The sequence below is a fragment of the Pongo pygmaeus genome, chromosome 19, assembly GCF_028885625.2.
Source record: "Pongo pygmaeus isolate AG05252 chromosome 19, NHGRI_mPonPyg2-v2.0_pri, whole genome shotgun sequence".
NCBI classification, from domain to species: domain Eukaryota; kingdom Metazoa; phylum Chordata; class Mammalia; order Primates; family Hominidae; genus Pongo; species Pongo pygmaeus.
The window spans coordinates 47,691,131-47,711,639 of NC_072392.2; the positions used below are offsets into that span (position 1 = coordinate 47,691,131).

At 42.6% G+C, this 20,509-nt stretch overlaps 1 protein-coding gene across 1 annotated transcript in view; it reads left to right on the plus strand.

The window, feature by feature from the left end:
• Positions 1–419: 419 nt before the first annotated feature.
• Positions 420–20,509, plus strand: part of LOC129018328 (leucine-rich repeat-containing protein 37A3-like) — a 32,412-nt gene continuing 12,322 nt past the window's right edge. The window contains 10 exon segments of the mRNA XM_063656141.1: positions 420–1,221; positions 1,224–1,675; positions 1,854–2,348; positions 3,521–4,500; positions 6,057–6,128; positions 9,064–9,135; positions 11,969–12,040; positions 12,689–12,769; positions 16,227–16,298; positions 16,867–16,938. Of these exon segments, the coding sequence (XP_063512211.1) occupies positions 429–1,221; positions 1,224–1,675; positions 1,854–2,348; positions 3,521–4,500; positions 6,057–6,128; positions 9,064–9,135; positions 11,969–12,040; positions 12,689–12,769; positions 16,227–16,298; positions 16,867–16,938 (3,161 nt within the window). The 5' untranslated portion in view covers positions 420–428.

A 20,509-nucleotide genomic window follows, 5' to 3' on the forward strand; every position in this document is an offset into this window, starting at 1 on the left:
CTGAAGGCTTAATTGGGGCTGGAGGATTGGCTGCAAGATGGCTGGATTGGCTGGGCATGGTGGCGCATCCCTGTAATCCCAGCAATTTGGGACACTGAAGTGGGAGGATCACTTGAGCCCAGGAGTTTGAGACCAGCCTGGACATCATAGGGAGACTCTGTCTCTACAAAAAACACAAAAATCAGCTGGGTGTGGCGGCACATCCTGTAGTCCCAGCTACTCAGGACGCTGAGGTGGGAGGATCACTTGAGCGAGATTGTGACATAAGATTGCCATGATAACATGGAGCAGATCTGGACCCGAGCCTAATAAAGGTGGCATAGATAAAGGTGTCATAAAGACAGGGCGGGGCGCATGTTTATAAGGGGCATGAGCATCTCAGGGCTGCCAGAAGGACTCCCGCTCAGTGCACGGCACTAGCGTGTGTCATGTCCTGGCTGCCTTTCTGGGGCCCATGGCCCCTCCTTACGTGGCAGCTATTGTGTCTACTAGTCAAGAAGGCTCAGCCTCTGGTGTGGGTCAAGGACCCGCTCCAGCTGACCTCTAACCCCCTGGGGCCGCCTGAGCCCTGGTCTTCCTGCTCCTCCCATCTCCCATGGGAATCTCCCCATGCGCCTACTCCCCCGACAGCCCCAGGGGACTTTGATTACCTGGAGCCCTCTGCTTCCTCACAGGTGTCAGCCCTGCCCCAAGAATAGACTGAAAATTTGGTTCCATTCCTGGACACGGATTCAGCTGGAGAGCTGCCCCTGGGGCCAGAGCAGTTCTTGGCCACACATCAGGATTTAAATGACAAGCTGACTCGGCAAGAAAGGCTCCCAGAGGTGGTTCCACTGCTAGACGGGGATCAGAATCAGACCCTAGTTCAGCTTCCTTGCCTCAAAAGTAAGGTTCAAACTGCAGATCTAGATCGGGCTGCAGGTCATCAGGCAGGTGAAATACTTGTTCTGCTAGACTGTAATGTTTCAAAACCAACCATATTTGTTGTTTCGCCCAAGAACCTGAAGAAAGATCTAGCTGAGCGTTGGAGCCTTACTGAGACTGTTGGGATTCCACACCAATTATCCAAACCTCAGCATCAGAAAGAGACTTTGGAGGAGGAATATTCGAGTATGGACACATTGTATCCCAGCAGCCTGCCTCCAGAACTCCGGGTGAACACAGATGAGCCTCCAGGGCCTCCTGAGCAAGTTGGACTTTCTCAATTCCATCTAGAGCCCAAAATCAAAATCCAGAGACCCTTGAAGACATCCAGTCCTCTTCACTCCAGGAAGAAGCCCCAGCGCAGCTTCTACAGCTCCCTCAGGAGGTAGAAACTTCAACCCAGCAGGAGGCCCCAGCTCTGCCTCCAGAGTCCTCTATGGAGAGTCTAGCTCAAACTCCACTGAATCATGAGGTGACAGTTCAACCTCCAGGTGAGGATCAAGCTCATTATGACTTGCCCAACATTACAGTCAGACCTGCAGATGTGGAGGTTACCATGACTTCAGAGCCCAAAAGTGAGACAGAATCTTCCTAAGCCCAGCAGGAGGCCCCAATTCAGCCTCCAGAGGAAGTGGAACCTTCTGCAACCCAACAGGAGGCCCCAACTGAGCCTCCAGGTCCTCCTATGGAGCCTGAACTTTCCCCCAGTGAACAGGAGCAGCCAGCTCAGCCTTCTGAGTCTTCTGGGGAGGTTGAATCTTCTCCAGCCCAGCAGGAGACCCCAGCTCAGCCTCCAGAAGAGATGGAACCATCTTCAATCCAAGAGGAGGCCCCAAATGGGCCTCCAGGTCCTCCTATAGAGCCTGAACTTTCCCCCAGTGAGCAGGAGCAGCGAGCTCAGCCTTCTGAGTCTTCTGGGGAGGTTGAAGGTTGAATCTTCTCCAACCCAGCAGGAGACCCCAGCTTAGCCCCCAGAACATCATGAAGTCCCAGTTTCACCTCCAGGTCACCATCAAACTCAGCATTCAGATTTTCCCAATGTCTCTGTTAAACCTCCAGACGTGCAGCTCACCATAGCAACAGAGCCTAGTGCAGAGGTGGAAACTTCTCCAGTCCACCAGGAGGCTACAGCTCAGCTCTCAGGGCCAGGTAATGTAGAACCTCCCACCATCCAGCACGGGGGCCCACCTCTGCCTCCAGTGTCATCAGAAGAGGCTGGACATTTAGCAATTCAACAGGAGACTTCAGTTCAATCTCCGGAATCTATTAATAACGAGAACCCTTCTCCAACCCAGCAGGAGGCTGCAGCTGAGCATCCACAGACTGCTGAGGAGGGTGAGTCTTCTCTAACCCAGCAGGAGACCCCAGCTCAGACTCCAGAGCTCCCTAAGGAAGTTGTAGCTCAACCTCCAGAGCATCATGAGGTAACAGTTTCCCCTCTAAGTCATGTTCAAGTCCAGCCTCCAACACTGCACAATGTCACTATTAAATCTGTGGATTACGTGGTTACCATGACTCCAGATTTCACTAATCAGGTTGAAATGTTAACCCAACAAGGGGCCCCAGGTCAGCCCTTAGTGTCCCCTGAGCAGTTTCAACATTTGAAAGACCAGCAAGACATTATAATTCAGCAGCTAAATAGACCTGAAAATTATGAACTTCCTCCAGTCCATAAAGAGCCCACAACTCAGCCTCCAACTCAGCTCTCCTCAGACTTTGAAAGTTCACTGAATGATGAAGCAATAGGTTCACCTCCACATGTGCTATATCTAGATCTAGATAGGGAGCTTACCAAACCTACAGCAGTCACTATGGGGGTAGAACCTTCTCCAGTCTAGCAGGACAACCCTCCTATTCCCACTGAGCACGATGACTTTTCTCTAGCCCAGCCTGATCTCCCTTCCCCACCTCTGCATTCTCCTGAAAAGATTGAATCTCCAGTCCACCAAGAGGCCACAGCTCAGACTCCAGATCCCCCTAAGGAGGCAGAACCTTCTCCAGTCCAGCAAGAGTTCCCAGCTGAGCCACCAGAGCCCCCTAAGGAGGTTGAACCATCTGCAACCCAGCAGGAAGCCTCAGGTCATCCTCGGAAGTCCACTGAAGAGGTCAGTCCTCCACCACAGTGGGAGATACCAGCTCAGCTATCAGAGCCACCTGAGAAGGTCGAACCATCTCCAGTCCTACAGCAGCCCCCAACTCGGCTTTTAGAGCAACCTAAAGAGGTAGAATCCTCTCCAGTCCAGCAGGCAGTCCCTGCTCAGTCTTCAGACCCTGCTATGGTGATAGAACCCTCTCTGACCCAGCAGATGGCCCCATCTTTGCCTCCAGAGTTCCCTCAGGAGGTAGAACCATCTGTAACTCAGCAGGAGGTTCCAGCTCAGATTCCAGAGCCCCCTGTGGAGGCAGAACCTTCTGTGACCCAGCAGGAGGCCACAGTTCAGGCTCCAGAGCCCCCTAAGGAGGTAGAACCTTCAAGGTTCTGCTTTGAAGGCAAATGGTCCCAGTTCAGCTTCCAGAGCCACCTAAGGAAGTTACAGCTTAACCTCCAGCTCATTATGAGGTGACAGTCCCAACACCAGGCCAGGATCCAGCTCAGCATTCAACATTGCCCAGTGTCACCGTTCAACCTTTGGGCCTGGGACTTACCATCATTCCAGAATCCACAACAGAGGTTGAACTTTCTCCAACCATGCAGGAGACCCCAACTCAGCCTCCTAAGAAAGTTGTACCCCAACTTGTAGTATATCAAGAGGTAACAATTCCAACACCAGGTCAGGATCAAACTCAGCATCCAATGTCACCCAGCATTACAGTTCAACCTTTGGACCTGGGACTTACCATCACTCCAGGACCCACTATGGAGGTTGAATATTCTACACCCCTGAAGAGGACTATAGTTCTTCCAAAGCACCTTAAGGTGACACTTCCACATCCAGACCAGGTTCAGACTCAGCATTCACACCTGACTGAAGCCACAGTTCAACCTTTGGATCTGGGGCTTACCATCACTCCAGAATCCACAACAGAGGTTGAATCTTCTACAGCCCTGACAACTACAGCTCCTCCTCCAGAACACCCTGAGGTGACACTTCCACCTTCAGACAAGGATCAGGCTCAGCATTCACACCTGATTGAAGCCACAGTTCAACCTCTGGACCTGGAGCTTAGCATAACTACAGAGCCTACTACAGAGGTTAAACTGTCTCCAACCACGGAGGAAACCTCAGCTCAGCCTCCAGACCCGGGGCTTGCCATAACTCCAGAACCCACTACAGAGATTGGACATTCCACAACCCTGGAGAAGACTACAGCTCCTCATCCAGACCAGGTTCAGACTCTGCATCGAAGCCTGACTGAAGTCACGGGTCGACCTACAAAGTTAGAATCTTCGCAGGATTCACTGGTGCAGTCTGAAACTGCACCAGAGGAACAGATGGCCTCCACAAGCACCAGCATATGTGAGCTCTGTACCTGCAGAGATGAGACTCTGTCACGTGTTGATCTCAGCCCAAAGCAGAGGCTCCACCAAGTGCCTGTCCCAGAGCCCAGCACCTACAATGGGATCTTCACCATCTTGTAAGAATCACCTTTCCTCAATCATTCTCTGTGTGTTGCCTGACATGGCAGCCTTTTCCTGGAGGCCCTCCTGAGCCTTCTTTATCTCCCCAAGCCATACTGACAACTGACTTTCTGCTTTCACCTTTGCTTGTCAACTCTCCCTTCTCCTCATTCTCCTTTAATGTTAGACCCATTCTCCAGTCTTTTACTTTTACTCCAGTCTTTTACTCTTACTCATTTTCTTATCCATTTTTATTTAGCCCCATCACATCATTGCTTAACCACTGCTCTGCTCCTATTTTTGCTTCACCCTCTTTACAGCAGCCTGTCACTCTCCCGTTCTCAGTGATGATGCTCTAAGTAGTTAAGAGTTGATTCTGGAGCCAGGCTGCCTGGGTTTCAACCCAGGTCTGTTTATTAGCTTGGTGATCCAGAGCAAGTTATTCTGCTCTGTGACTCAATTTCCTCACCTTTAAACTGGGGATTATGCTAACTACCATTTCATAGGATTGCTGTGAAATTTAGGTGAGTGAATACATGAAACACTTCATCACTGCCTAGCATATGTAGGAATGTCAGCTGTTAACATGATTACTCCATCGTTTAGTTATGTCCAGAACTCATCTTTGTCCCTGGCTTTTTATATGTAGCACTCATTTTGTGCCAAACTCAGGACCAAGTATGCTACTGTCTCCAGAACATGAAAATGATAGGAGGGAAGAAAGAGAATAGGCATAAAAAGGGAGGTGTATATAATTAATTACTAAAAGATAATGCCTACCATCAGTGCTAGAATTTACCAGAATCTGTGATCCTTGAGGTGTGGAGATCAGGGAAAGCTACATGGATAAGCTAAAACTTTACTTGGGTCTTAAATGAGGTATGGGAAGCCATTGAAATTTTCCAAGCAAGAGAGATTAAATGATTAAAACAGGAAGATTATTTTATTTTGTTTTTTGCTTTATGTTCAAGTGTAGACATGCAAAGGATTATTTTAGAATCCACATGTAGAGTGCCCAAAAGGAAAAGCTTATTTCAGGGAGACAAAATAGAAAGGTCTAGCAAAATGTAGGAGTAAAGTGTGAAGGGGCTAAATCAGATCAGTTGTAATAAGAGTGGAAAGAAAAAGCCTAGGATGTTTCAACAGAGGGCAAAGCTTTGGTGTTACCTGGCATAGGGTTTCTTTCTACTTATTTATCGATAAAGATAAGCTTATGCCCATTTTTCTGTTGAATTATTGACCATTTTTGTGTTGATTTGTAGGAATTTGTTTAGACACATAAGTGCTTTTGGATAAAATACTTACATTCAAAGTAATTAACTGGCATCGTCTGTCCAAGAGATGGGATGGATAGGAAGTTAAGCTTCCGGGAGATGCCTCATCATTTGTGCCAGTGGCCCCGCTTTATTTCTTGATGAATTGTGCAAACTGGGAAGCTGATAGCTCTGGAAATGAGAAAGCAGGTGTTATTTTCTGTTTCTGAATATCCCCGACAAGGTTGCCATGATTCTTTTATTTATCCTGTTCATTCTTTTCCTGCCTATTCAAGGATATAAACTGCCTTTCTTCACAGAAATTTCAAAGGAAACTATATTTCATATATTGATGGAAATGTATGGAAAGCATACAGTTGGACCGAGAAACTGTGGGTATATTCTCTCCAAATATGATAAAAAACTAACTGCATTGTAAGATCCTTCTTGGTCCAGAATTTTGAGGTCCGTACTTCTGAGAAAAGATATTTCCCCTCCATACCACAAATCAACCTCTGTGGATTGCAATCCTATGGTTATTTTAAAATTAAATTTGGTAGGCTCTCTCTAAAATAAGAGGCAATTTAAATTTATTTTTTATCATACAAATAATACATGGTTATATTCTTTTTTTTTCCCTTTTTTTTTCAGAGACAGGGTCTTACTTTGTCCCCTGGGCTGGAGTGCAGTGGCACAATCACATCTCACTGCAGCCTTCACCTCCCAGGCAAAAGAGATCCTTCCACCTCAGCCTACCAAGTAGTTGGGACCACTGGTGCATGCCACCACGCCCACCTAATTTTGTATTTTTTGTAGAGACAGGGTCTTCCTATGCCGCTTAGGCTGGTCTTGAGCTCCTGGGCCCAAGTGATCCTCCCACCTTGGCCTCCTAAAGTGCTCATAGTATAGGCATGAGCCACCACCCCCAGCCCATGATTCTATTTTTAATGTATAAAAAGGTAATAACAGGTATAACAAAAACCCTCCTTGTGCCCTACTCCCTCATCCCTGAGGTAATGCTACTCTGTGTTTAGTATACATGCTTCCAGACTTTTCCCCATTTACCTACATACATATTTACATAAAGCAAAATAGATTTGTTGTGTGGTTTTTAAAATCTTTTTTCTTTCCATAAAGGGTAACATCTTGCAACTTGATTCTTTCACTTCATGGTATCACTTATATCACATGATATTCTTTCACTTCATAATTTCTTTCCTTCCTAGGACTTAGAGGGTCACCCCATTCATTTAAAGTCCTGCATAATCCATAGTATGGATGCATCATAGTTTATTTAATAATTTCCCCATTGATGAATGTTTAGATTATGCTTAATGGGCAAGTATTCCTGTAGCATAGATATCTAGAAATGGAAGAGTTGGGGTGAAGACTATGTAGATATAAAATTTTAATTGTCCTCAAAAATGTTGTGCCAACTGACTCTATTGTCGGCAGAATGTGGCAGCATTCATTTCCCCACACCTTTTCACTGCTGGGTATTTGCCAAATTTTGTTGAAGTTATGGATGAGTAAAAGGGATTCCATCCAAATTTGAATTTTTCTGATCACTCATGAATTTAATTAAATATCTTTATATGTTTATTGAACATTTGTTTTTCTTCTCTGAGTTTTCTGTCCTTTGTTCATTTTCCTGTTGAATTGTTTTATCGTTTTCTTCCTGATTTATAGAAGGAATTAGTTTAGACACATAAATGATTTTGGAAAAAATGCTTAAATTCAAAGTAACATTTTTCACAACAGTTTGTGTCACATCATTAGTTTGACTTATATAGACAAGACATACATGAGTTCTAAATTAAAAATAAAACACATGCTAGGTGCAGTGGCTCACACCTGTAACCCCAGCACCTCGGGTGGTTGAGGCAGGTGGGTCACCTGAGGTCACGAGTTTGAGACCAGCCTGGCCAATATGGCGGAACCCCATCTCTACTGAAAATATAAAAATTAGCCAGGCATGGTGGTGGGTGCCTATAATCCCATCTACTTGGGAAGCTGAGGCAGGATAATTGATTTATTTATTTTTTGAGATGGAATTTTGTTCTTGTTGCCCAGGCTGGAGTTCAATGGTGCCATCTTGGCTCACTGCAAGTTCCACCTCCTGGGTTCAAGGGATTCTCCTGCCTCAGCCTCTTGGGTAGCTGGAATTACAGGTGCCCACCACCATGCCCAGCTAATTTTTCTATTTTTAGTAGAGACAGAGTTTCGCCATGTTGGACAGGCTGGTCTCGAACTCATGACCTCAGGTGATTCATGTGCCTTGGCTTTCCAGAATGCTGGGATTACAGGCATGAGCCACACGCCAGGCCAGGACTACATTTTAAAAGCAAGCAAATCGTTACAAAAGTCAGGGTAGTGGTTACCTGTTAGGGTTAGAGAGAGGAATATGATTGGAAAGGGGCACACTGGGGCTCCTGGGATGCTAGCAATAATCTTTTGTAACAATGTTTACATGGGTATCTGCTTTATAATTATTAAACTGAATATTTGGCCCGGTGAGGTGGCTCATGTCTGCAATCCCAACACTTTGGGAGGCAGAGACAGGAGGATCACTTGAGCCAGGAGTCCGAGACCAGTGTGGGTAACAGAATAAGACCCTGTCTCAGAAATTAAATTAAATTAAATATAAACAACATTTATGTTATGTGCCCTTTATGCACATTGTAGTTCTCAAATTTTTTTGATGGGGGAAAAGAGTTGAATGGCGTCACTTGCAGCCCTGACATGGTCCCATGTGGAGCTTTCATAATAAGGTTTGGGAAAAGAGAGGAGGAAATGGAGGTTCTGCTGATCTTGGTGCCACCCAGAGTTGGATTCTGAAAGGTATATTATGATCTAGAGAGGAATCATTAAAGATACAATTTGGTGGGAAGAGTGGAGTGGTGTGCTTGTGTGCGCGTGCTTGCTTGTGTGTGTGTGTGCTTGTGTGTGTGTGTGTGCTTGCATGTGTGTGTGTGTGCTTGCATGTGTGTGTGTGTGCTTGCATGTGTGTGTGTGCTTGCATGTGTGTGTGCTTGTGTGTGTGTGTGCTTGCATGTGTGTGTGTGCTTGCATATGTGTGTGTGTGCTTGCATGTGTGTGTGTGCTTGCATATGTGTGTGTGTGCTTGCCTGTGTGTGTGGTGGTGTTGGTGGAGAGAGATAGACACTAAAAGGAAAATGTAGGAAAAGATTTGAATGAAAGCAGAGCAGATCCCACCATCTTGAAATGACCATGACCCAGCTTTCCTCCACATGCAGGAGATAGTCCCTGTGTAGCAAATAGTTGTGGTTTGCATTTTAATCTAGAAATAACTTTTTCATTTTCCAGAATTCTCAGTGAAAATTATTTGACTGAATTACATAAGGATTCATTTGAAGGCCTGCTATCCCTCCAGTATTTGTAAGTTAGTTAATCATATTTTTGCGTTTTTAGTCATATTATCTTTAAAATGAATAAGGGGTTCATATGAGATAATCTCTAAGATTTCTTCCAGCAATAAAATTCTGCAATTCTGTAAGTTTGTATAGGGTCTCAGCGCATCTCTAGCATTAGCTACGTCCTATGCATTTTCAGTTTTTAAGTTGTATAGACAAAATACAGACAGAAAAATAGTTCACATGGTAAGAAGATCTGAGCAGTGACCGACACCCATATGAACCTTGTTTTATAAGGGTTTACATACCATCTTCTTCTATTCAGTCTACAGCCAATAGATCAAAGCTAACCTAAGGTCTGTATTTTAATAGCCTATTAAGTTAAGAATGGTTGTTGCATGTTTAAAGGACTGTGAAAGAAAAAAGAAAGAGAAATATGTGAGAGAGATCACATGTGGCCCACAAAGCCTTAAAATATTTACCGTCTGACCTTCACAAAAAAAGATTTGAAAAAGTTGGTTTACTAGGATGAAAGGAATTAAAGTTAACTTCAGATTGTTGCCTAAAGGAGAAGAAAATATAGACCACCTACATTCATTTGAACATCATTAATCCAGAGTTTTTTGGTAACTTAATCAGAATTAAATTAACATTTAAATATTTGAAATAAGCTGAATTATAGGAATAATATTATCTAGAATATTAAGCTACCAAGAGAATAGACTAGTATTAAGGATTTCATTTTGGGAATTGTTATATTAAAACAGATGTTTAAAATGATGGTTAAGTGGTAGAGCTAGAAATGTTTACACTAACAAGCATATCAGAAATGCCCCTAACTCTTCACTAATTCCACAGTAACTATCTCCCCAGCCCTGTTACCAGGAAAGGGATACCTGCATAGTATTTCTGTCTGTTTAGAGACAAGAAGATACTATGTTCAATTGCTATGAAAGCTTGATTCTTATCCTCTGTCCATAGAGGTGTGTATGTCATTAATCCTTATTAGTGATGCTCTTTTGCAAACAGATTCTTTCAAATGTGAAAGGCTTAAGGAAAGTGGGTGTAAAGACCCTCAAGTGGATGCCAAAGTGCTACAGAGGCCATGAAGTAATAAAACTACATTTGCTTTAAAATAATCATTTTCCTTCTACTCACTCCCCCAGCTATTCGTTTATTTATTTATTTATTTTATTTTATTTTATTTATTTATTTTTTTTGAGACAGAGTCTCGCTCTGTCACCAGGCTGGAGTGCTGTGGCACGATCTCGGCTCACCCCAAGCTTTGCCTCCTGGGTTCACTCCATTCTCCTGCCTCAGCCTCCCAAGTAGCTGGGACTATAGGCACACGCCGCCACGCCCAGCTCATTTATTGTATTTTTAGTAGAGACGGGGTTTCACCTTATTAGCCAGGATGGTCTCGATATCCTGACCTTGTAATACACCCATCTCAGCCTCCCAAAGTGCTGGGGTTACAGGCATGAGCCACCGCGCCCAGCCAGCTATTCATTTGTTTTACAAATATTTGAATTTACTTTATTTCCATGTGTCAGTTTTAAACATGGTGGGCAATGCAGATGAGCAAGACCTAGTCCATGCTTTCAAGGAGTTTATGCTCAGAAAAAATGGGATGAAAAATAACTCCATTAAGAAGAAGAAATGGATGTGGGCCCTAGGAGGGATAAATTGTTTCTGAAGCACAGAAGAGGGGGAAATGACTTCAGTTTGGACCCAGGAAGATGTTACTAGAACAATCCCATTTGAACAGGACTTTGAAGGGCCATTGTGTAGCATTGGACAGACATCTTGGGGACAATATTCTAAACTTGCAAAAGGGAAATGGGAGAAAGGCAAAACACAGGAAAGTATTCGAGGAATGCCATGAGTACCTGTAGATTACAAGGAGGGAGAGTAGGAAATTGGAGCCAGATCTTCTAGGGCTTTGAATGCCAAGCTGAGGAGCCATCATGGGGAACCGTGTTATCACAGCAGTGCTGTAAGATGGATCTGCATCACAATCATTGAGAGGACACGTTAGAACTCAGTTCTGGACTCCACCCTCATAGTTATTGATTCAGTTGGTCTAGAGTGGGACCAAGAATTTGCATCCTCAATAATTTCCCAGGAGGTGCTGGTCTTTGCAAGCCACTTCTGGAGAGTTTATATGATGACTGTGTGCAGGATAGTTTAGGAAGGGAGAGACTAGAGATGGAGACATCAGCCAGACAACGTTACACCATCCAGGTAAAAGGGGAGGGAAAAGCCCCATCACTGTATAACTGAAGAAATTGCTTTCATGAAATATTAAAGCAATATAAAACCAAAAATGAATTTCTATTAATATGACAGAAATTAATTGTATTAATATGATTTGAATATTAGTTCAACGTTATGTATTAAGTAAAGGGGTAACTTCCTTTCAAATGCTGTTGAAAGGATGTCTTTTATTTCTTCTGATACTGAACTGGCTTAGGAAAACAAACCTAAACTAGGAAGGTGTATAAATGTGAGGCTATTGGTTTTAATATTAGAAACTATATACAGAGATAAACGCTTTGAGCTCATAATCTAGGATTTGATGAAACTACAAAAGGGCATCTAATCAAGTCTACTGCTCTCAGGAAAAATTAATTCCAAAGTCTATTAAGTTGTATATTTTATTTACTAAAAGTATGAAGGTGAGACTCTAGGAGAGGTACGGGCAGGGTTAGGGGCTCTGGAAAGTTCAAATACAGGTCCAAACGTTTAGAGTCGAGATGAAAAATGTGTATTCAATATTATTCTAAACTCTTGCTATTATTCTTACTAGTCAACACTGATAACTTATCAAGGCAATATTTTCCTTTTATTTTTCCTAGAGATTTATCCTGCAATAAAATACGGTATATTGAAAGACATACATTTGAATCACTACCATTTTTGCAGTATATGTAAGTTACAAATATAACTTTATTACATTTGGAATTTTTATAAAACTTAATTATAACCTCTTTGCTATTCATTTTGAAATATGATTAAAATTTGACCAGTAGAAAGGTACTAAAATTATATAGCAAGTCCTTTTTGTCTCTAGCAAAGATTAGTGTGAGAATTATTACACAGATCATAGTGAATCATCAGAGAGCAGTGGTTCTCAACTGGTGTGATTTTGTACTCAGGTGACATTTGGTAATGTCCAGAGACAGTTTTGCTTGACAAAACTGTGGTTGTGCTCCTGGCATCTGGTGGGCAGAGGCCAGAGATGCTGCTAAACATCCTGCAAAGTATAAGACAAACCCCCATGGCAAAGAGTTATATAGTCCAAAATGTCGATGGTACTGAAGTTGTGAAATCCTGTTCTAGAGAAATAAAGATCACTTAACACAGGTATTTACTGAGCGTTCACTGTTTTGTAGCTAATGCACCACATGTGCAATGTTAAAGTATAAATCATAAGCCAGTATCTTCCACAGTGAGATTTCCTTAGTGCACAGAGAAAGGATTGAGGTTATGTTCCATCCTATATAATTTAGACTCACAGCAAATGATAAATGTTCTGAAATAATTTTTTTTCCTTTGGCTTATGTCTTTTCTTGTAGAAATCTGGGCTGCAATTTAATTACAGAACTGAGCCTTGGAACATTTCAGGCCTGGCACGGAATGCAGTTTTTACACAACTTGTAAGTGAAATAGAAGATGAATACGTGTAAACAACTATTTTGTATAAAAACTCATACAATTATTGGTTAGCCGGGTATAAGCCCATTATGAACTCTGAAAAGTGTGTCTTAAGATCCATTTGTTTTTCTCAAATGGGGAAACTAAGGTACAAAGAGGCCAAGAGACTTACGCAGCTTATATATGACCTGCTCTGCTTGTCCTAGTTCTGACCTATGGCATGGGCAAGAAAATGCATCAAAAAAGTGACCCTCAAACTAGCCTTGTTGCTGGGCGGGGTGGCTCAGGCCTGTAATCCCAGAACTTTAGGAGCTGAGGGGGGCGGATCACCTGAGGTCAGGAGTTCAGCACCAGCTTGGCCAACATAGTGAATCTCCATCCCTACTAAAAATACAAAAAAAATTAGCTGGGCGTAGTGGTGCAGTTTTTTGCTCCTTGGAGGACTTTGTGTTAAGCTTTCTTCCTTGCAGGTAAATGTTGCAGACATTTAAGCAGTTTGAAACTCTGCATGTGAGCAGGAATCAAAGTTAAATCCAAAGTGTAGGGCTGGGCGTAGTGGCTCATGCCTATAATCCCAGCACCTTGGGAGGCCGGGGTGGGAGGATCACTTGAGGTCAGGAGTTTGAGACCAGCCTGGCCAACATGGCAAAACCTCATCTCTACTAAAGATACAAAAATTAGCAGGTCGTAGTGGCAGGTGCCTGTGATCCCAGCTATCAGGAGGCTGAGGGTCGAGAATGGCTTGAACTCGGGAGGTGGAATTTGCAGTGAGCCGAGATTGTGCCACTGCACTCCAACCTCCCCTCAAGGCTGGTCTCAAACTCCTGTGACCTCAGGTGATCTGCCCACCTTAGCCTCCCAAAGTGCTGGGGTTACAGGGGTGAGCCACCATGCCTGGCCAAAATGGTGTTTATGTTAAGCTATTGTGCAAAAAAAAATTTTGTAAAGAAAATACGTCGCTCTATTTTAATTCCATATACTTCCCTGACTACTCTTCTACCATAAGTGCAAAAATTCTATGATTTCTCTGTATAACATACCCAGCAAATCAGAGTGGGTATATTCAATGGGCTGAAGGGGACTTTAGACACAAGGTGAAGATTCTCCTCTACATCTGACTTTAGAAAATACTTTCCACCTTTCTTGTGGTTGAGAAATCTAGTTTCACACAGTTCATTTTGAGGTAGAGGGAGGTGTTCAGGATGTGTCTGGATTAGAGCAGCAGTTTCTGCAGATGCTCCTCTCTGTCTTCATTAATTTGCTGATGCTTAACTGAGGGAAGAGACACTGAGGGTCTGTTTTTCTTTTGCCCTCACACCAGAGAACAGGCTCATTAGGTCCCTCCACCAAGAGGTTTGGGTAGCACCAATACAGATGTCTTAAACTCACCACCTTTACTAAGCACTTTATAACAGTAGGAGTCCCACATAAGAATCTGGTGGCTGGGAGCAGTGGCTCATGCCTGTAATTCCAGCACTTCTGAAGGCTGAGGTGGGTGGATCACCTGAAGTCAGGAGTTCGAGACCAGCCTGACCAACATGGTGAAACCCCGTCTCTACTAAAAATACAAAACTCAGCTGGGTGTGGTGGCGGGCACATGTAATCCTAGCTAATCAGGAGGCTGAGGCAGGAGAATCACTTGAACCCAGGAGGCGGAGGTTGCAGTGAGCCAAGGTCATGCCATTGCACTCAAGCCTGGGCGACAGAGCAAGGCTCTGACAGAGATGGGGTTTTACCACTTTGGTCAGGCTGGTCTGGAACTCCTGACCTCAGATGATCCACCCGTCTGGCTTCCCAAAGTGCTGGGATTATAGGCCTAAGCCACCAGGCCCAGCCAATAAATGGCAACTTTAACTCAAAAGAAGGAAGGAAGGAAGGGAGGAAGGGAGGGAGGGGAGGGAGGGGAGGGAGGGAAGGGAGGGAAGGGAGGGAAGGGAGGGAGGGAGGGAAATGAAGAAAGAAAGAGAAAGAAAGAAAAGAAAAAATTGTAAAACCATAAGGTTAAAGTAAACCTTTTTTCTTCATACAGATTAAGCACATGAGTTCAGATTACAGCTTTGCTTCTTCATAGCTTGGTGACCTAGGAGAAGTTATGTAACCTCTCTGTGCCTCAGTTTCCTCATTTATAAAATAGGGCAATAATAATATCTACCACATAAGGTAATTGTGAGGATGAAATGTGAAATGCTGATCACAAATACGTAGCAGCCTAATAGATACTCATTGTAATAATTATTATTTTTATAATTTCTGCAAAAGTACAGTGATGATTCTTGGGTTAACCTAAAGGGTGATTTTCTTTTATTTCTTCCTGTTTCTTTTCTTTTTCTTGTTCACTTTAAAGAATTAAAAAGAAAACAGATTCCAGCATTTTGGAATAAAAATTCACATCAAAATGAATTTATTCATTTTATTGACATATAAACAAAATGTCATTTGTTTATTCAATAAACATTTATTAAATCCCTACTTAATTTCAGACATCATGCCAGGCACAGGGATGACAATGACAATAAGATGTGGTCTCTGCCCTCAAGGAGCTGATAGTCCAGGAGACTGACAAGTAGACAGGTGGTTACATGCAGTGTAACGAAGGCTGTGATGTCATACAAGAAGACAAGTGGGAGTATGTGATGGGAGTATGGTTTTGACCAGTTCCTCCTCTTAGATTTATCCCTTTTTCTTTGGGTATAAAGCAGGAGAATTGGTCCTATTTCTTTTCCTTAACTGTGCAAATTAAACCATAAATTTAAAAAACTTTATAAAGATAAAAGGCAAGCAGTCAGGCACAGTGTCTCATGCCTGTAATCCTAACACTTTGGTAGGCTGAGGGGGGTGGATCACCTGAGGTTAGGAGTTGGAGACCAGCCTGTCCAACATGATGAAACCCCGTCTCTACTGAAAATACAAAAATTAGCTGGGTGTGGTGGCGGGCACCTGTAATCCCAGCTACTCAGGAGGCTGAGGCAGGAGAATTGCTTGAACCCAGGAGGTGGAGGTTGCAGTGAGCCAAGATGGAGCCACTGCTGTCCAGCCTGGGTGACAGAGCAAGACTCCATCTCCAAAAAAAAAAAAAAAGGAACTTGAATTATGGATGAACAACTTGAATTATGGAGGACACTAGAAATAGTGTTTCCTACAGAGTCAGGGCTTCCTACCAACATCGTCATTTCTAGGGTTTTTGACCTGAAAACTTCTGTGGCATATTTTTTCTTTGCTATCCACTTCTTGTTTTTTTTTTCTATTTTTCCCTGCTTTCTCTCCACTACTTTATCTTCTAGAGACCTAGGTATTTCCCAAAGGAATAGTGCTTTATGGAGTCTAATGGTGATTTATTATGTAAAAGAAGAAAAATTTTTTTTTTACCTAAAAGTTCCATACCAAAAAATGAATATAGACTTTTTATGCAGTTTCACACATTGAAAATGCAGGTAATTTTAATTTCATTGCCTTTTTCAGAATTCTCAATCGCAATCCTCTGACTGCTGTCGAAGATCCATATCTCTTTGAACTGCCGGCATTAAAATATCTGTAAGTACTATAGTACTCTCATGAGTCATGAGATGATTTATGCTTTTTAAATTTGTTATCAAAGATAAAGTATTTTGCATTTAGGCTAAAAAGTCATAATTTAAATTTTAACTGAGTTATTGAAAAAAGTTATTGGCAAAGAAAAGGATTAAGAAAAGATGTATAACGGGGAAGAGAACAGTGTTGAAGAACCCGTATAGATTTGGAACATGTAGACACATGGAGGAATATTACTTAACCAAGGAAGCAAAGAGGAATAGGTGTTCATTATTCTAAAAAGGAAGAAAAGAGTAAATCAAGATGGGTGAATGCAATATGAAATGAGAAGTAAGATAATGGTAAAAAAAAAAAAGTGTAAATTCTCTTAAATATCATTAGTTTGATGATGTAGATCAACTTAAATTTCTTTAATAAGATCTCTCTGGAATTTTACAGCAAATAACCTGTTGAAGTGGCTTGTTTTATAGAGAAGCCAAAATAGAAGTAATCACATGTCCTTGAATTATCTTTTGAAGTACAGAATTTTGTAATGGGTTCATATCATGAATGTTTCGGCTTTCTTCTTCAGAGACATGGGAACAACGCACATCACATTTACAATACTTAACATTCTCATGATGACTGTTGAACTGGAAAAACTGTAAGTTATTTTTTTCTTAGATTTATTTTTACTTAGTTGGTTTTTTAGGTTTGTTTTACTATTTTCTTAAGTCAGGTTTATTGAGATATAATTTTCATATAACATTCACCCTTTGTAAGTGTATAGTTTGATGAGTTTTGACAAATGTATAGTTACATAACCACCACCACATTCCCAATATAAAGCATTCCTGTCACCTCAGAAAGGCCCCTCGTTTCCCTTTGTAGGCAATCCCTTCCTCCCACCATCATCCCCTGTTAGCTACTAATCTGATTTCTGTTCCTATAGTTTTGTCTTTTTCAGAATGTCTTTTAAATGAAATCATGTAGCATGTAGCCTCTTGTGTTTGACTTCTTTCACTTAGTATTGTTTTTTATTTTTTTTGAGACAGAGTCTCACTGTCGCTCAGGCTGCAATGCAGAGGCATGACCTCAGCTCACTACAACCTCTGCCTCCCAGGTTCAAGCGATTCTCCTGCCTCAGCCTCCCAAGTAGCTGGGATTACAGGCGTGTGCCATCATGCCCAGCAAATTTTTGTATTTTTAGTAGAGATGAAGTTTCACCATGCTGGCCAGGCTGGTTTTGAACTCCTGACCTCAAGTGATCTGCCTGCTTCAGCCTCCCAAAGTGCTAGGTGTGGGCCACCTTGCCCGGTCTCAATCAGCATAATTTTTTTGAGATTATGCTACCATCCATGTTGTTGCACCTATCAGTACAGCTGGCCCTCCATATCTACAGGTTCCTCATCCATGGATTCAACTAATCATGGATGGAGAATATATGGAAAAAATAAAAAATATAAAATAATACAACAATAAAAACAGTAGAAAATTTAAAACACGGTATAATTATTTACATACCATTTACACTGTATTAGGTACTTAAAGTATACCCGAGGCTTATGTCATTTATTACGTCAAGTATTATGTCATTCCATATAAAATACTTCAGCATCTGTGGACTTTGGTATCTGTAGGGGGTCCTGGAGCCAATCCCCTGCAGACACCGAGGGACAACTCTTCACTCCTTTTTATTGCTCAGTAGTATTCCAGTTGTGTGGATGTATCAATTTGTTTATCCATTCATCAATGTATGGACATTTGGGTAGCTTCCAATTTTTTGCAATTATGAATAAGACTCATAAAAACACTCATATACAGGTCTTTGTGTGAACCTATGTTTTCATTTCTTTGGGTAAATACCTAGGAGTTGGATTGTTCACATGCTTAGTGTATATTTAACTTTTTAAGAAACTGCTAAACTGTTTCCTAAAGTGGGTGTGCCATTTTACATTTCCACCAGCATTGTATGAGAGTCACAGTTGTTCCACATCTTCAGCATTTTTTTTTTTTTTTTCTGCAACACAGTCTTGCTCTATCCCCAGGCGACAGTGCAGTGGTGCCATCTCGGCTCACTGCAACCTCTACCTCCTGAGTTCAAACAGTTCTCCTGCCTCAGCCTCCCAAGTAGTTGTAGTCAACTGCCATCACACTCAGCTAATTTTTATATTTTTAGTAGAGACAGGGTTTCACCATGTTGGCCAGGCTTGTCTTGAACTCCTGACCTCAATTGATCCACACCCCCTGGCCTCCCAAAGTGCTGTGGTTACAGGCGTGAGCCACCATGTCCAGCCCAGCAGATGTTTTTTTGAGACAGAGTCGTTGCTGGAGTGCAGCAGCAAGATCTCAGCTCACTGCAACCTCGGCCTCCCAGGTTCAAGCGATTCTCCTCCCGCAGCCTCCTGAGTAACTGGGATTATAGCCGCACACCACCATGCCCAGCTAATTTTTATATTTTTAGTAGAGATGAGGTTTCATCTTGTCAGCCAGGCTGGTCTCAAACTCCTGGCCTCACTTGATCCACCTGCCTTGGCCTCCCAAAGTGCTGGGATTACAGGCGTGAGCCGCCATGCATGGCCCAGCCCAGCAGATTCTTATATTTGAGTTTTTAAAGAAATGTTCACCTTTCTACTGCTAGATGTATAGAGGAATCTCATTGTGGTTTTAATTTGCATTTCTTTAATAGCTAGTGATGTTGAATGTTCATGTGCAAATATCTTCTTTACTATACTGTTCAAATCTATTCCCATATTTTAATTGGATATTAATATTTTTATTGAGGTTTTTTTTCCTTGTAATTCCATTGGAGATTCGTTATTATTGAGTTTTAAGAGTGCTTTAGGCCAGGAGCGGTGGCTCATGCCTGTAATCTGAGCACTTTGGGAGGCCAAGGCGGGTTGATCACGAGGTCAGGAGATCGAGACCATCCTGGCTAACACGGTGAAACCCAGTCTCTACTAAATACACACACACACACACACACACACACACACACACACACACAATTAGCCGGGTGTAGTGGTGGGCACCTTTAGTCCCAGCTACTCGGGAGGCTGAGGCAGGAGAATGGCGTTAACCCAGGGGGTGGAGCTTGCAGTGAGCAGAGATCACGCCACTGCACTCCAGCCTGGGCAACACAGTGAGACTCCGTCTCAAACAAATAAACAAAAAGAGTGCTTTATAGATTCTAGATACAAGTCTTTTCAGGGACCAGGTACAGTGGCTCATGCCTATAATCCCAGCACATTGGGAGGCTGAGGCAGGAGGATTGCTTGAGGCCAGGAGTTTTAGACCACCTGGGCAATATGGTGAAACCTTGTCTCTACCAAAAACATAAAAATTAGGCAGGTGTGGTGGTGCTCACCTGTGGTCCCAGCTACTCGGGAAGCTGAGGTGGGAGGATTGCTTGAGCCTGGGAGGTCGAGGCTGCAGTAAGCTGTGATCGCCACTGTACTCCAGCCTGGGTCACAGAGTGAGATACTATCTCAAAAATTAAATAAGTAAATAAATAAAAACAAAAAACAAGGTCTTATAGATATGTATTTGGCAAATATCTTCTCACAGTTTGTGGTTTGTCTTTTCATTCTGTTAAAAGTGTTTTCTGGCTGGGCATAGTGACTCACACCTGTAATCACAGCACTTTGGGAGGCCGAGGCAGGTGGATCACTTGAAGTCAGGAGTTCGAGACCATCCTGGCCAACGTGGCAAAACCCCAATCCCTACTAAAAATACACAAATTAGCCAGGTGTGGTGGCCCATGCCTGTAATCCCAGCTCCTCAGGAGGCTGAGGCACAAGAAGTGCTTGAACCTGGGAGGTGGAGGTTGCAATGAGCCAAGATTGCAGCACTGCACTCCAGCCTGGGCAACAGAGTGAGACTCTGTCTCAAAAAAAAAAATAAATAAATAAATAAATAAAGCTTTCTGAAGAGCAGAAGTTTTTAATTTTGATCAGCTTTAAGTTAGCAATTTTTTCTTATGTGGCTTGTGCTTTTTTGTTTCTTACCTAAGAAATCTTTAAGAACCTGTTGCTTAATCCAAAGTGGAAAAGATTTACTCTGTATGTCTTCTCACAGAAATTGTATAGTTACATTTAGATCTATGATCCATTTTGAGTTAATTTGCATATATGGTGTGAGGTTTATTTTTTTGTTTTTTTGCAATTTTATTTTTATTTTTTGGAGAAATGAGGTCTCACTGTGTTGCCCAGGCTGGTTTCGAACTCCTGGCCTCA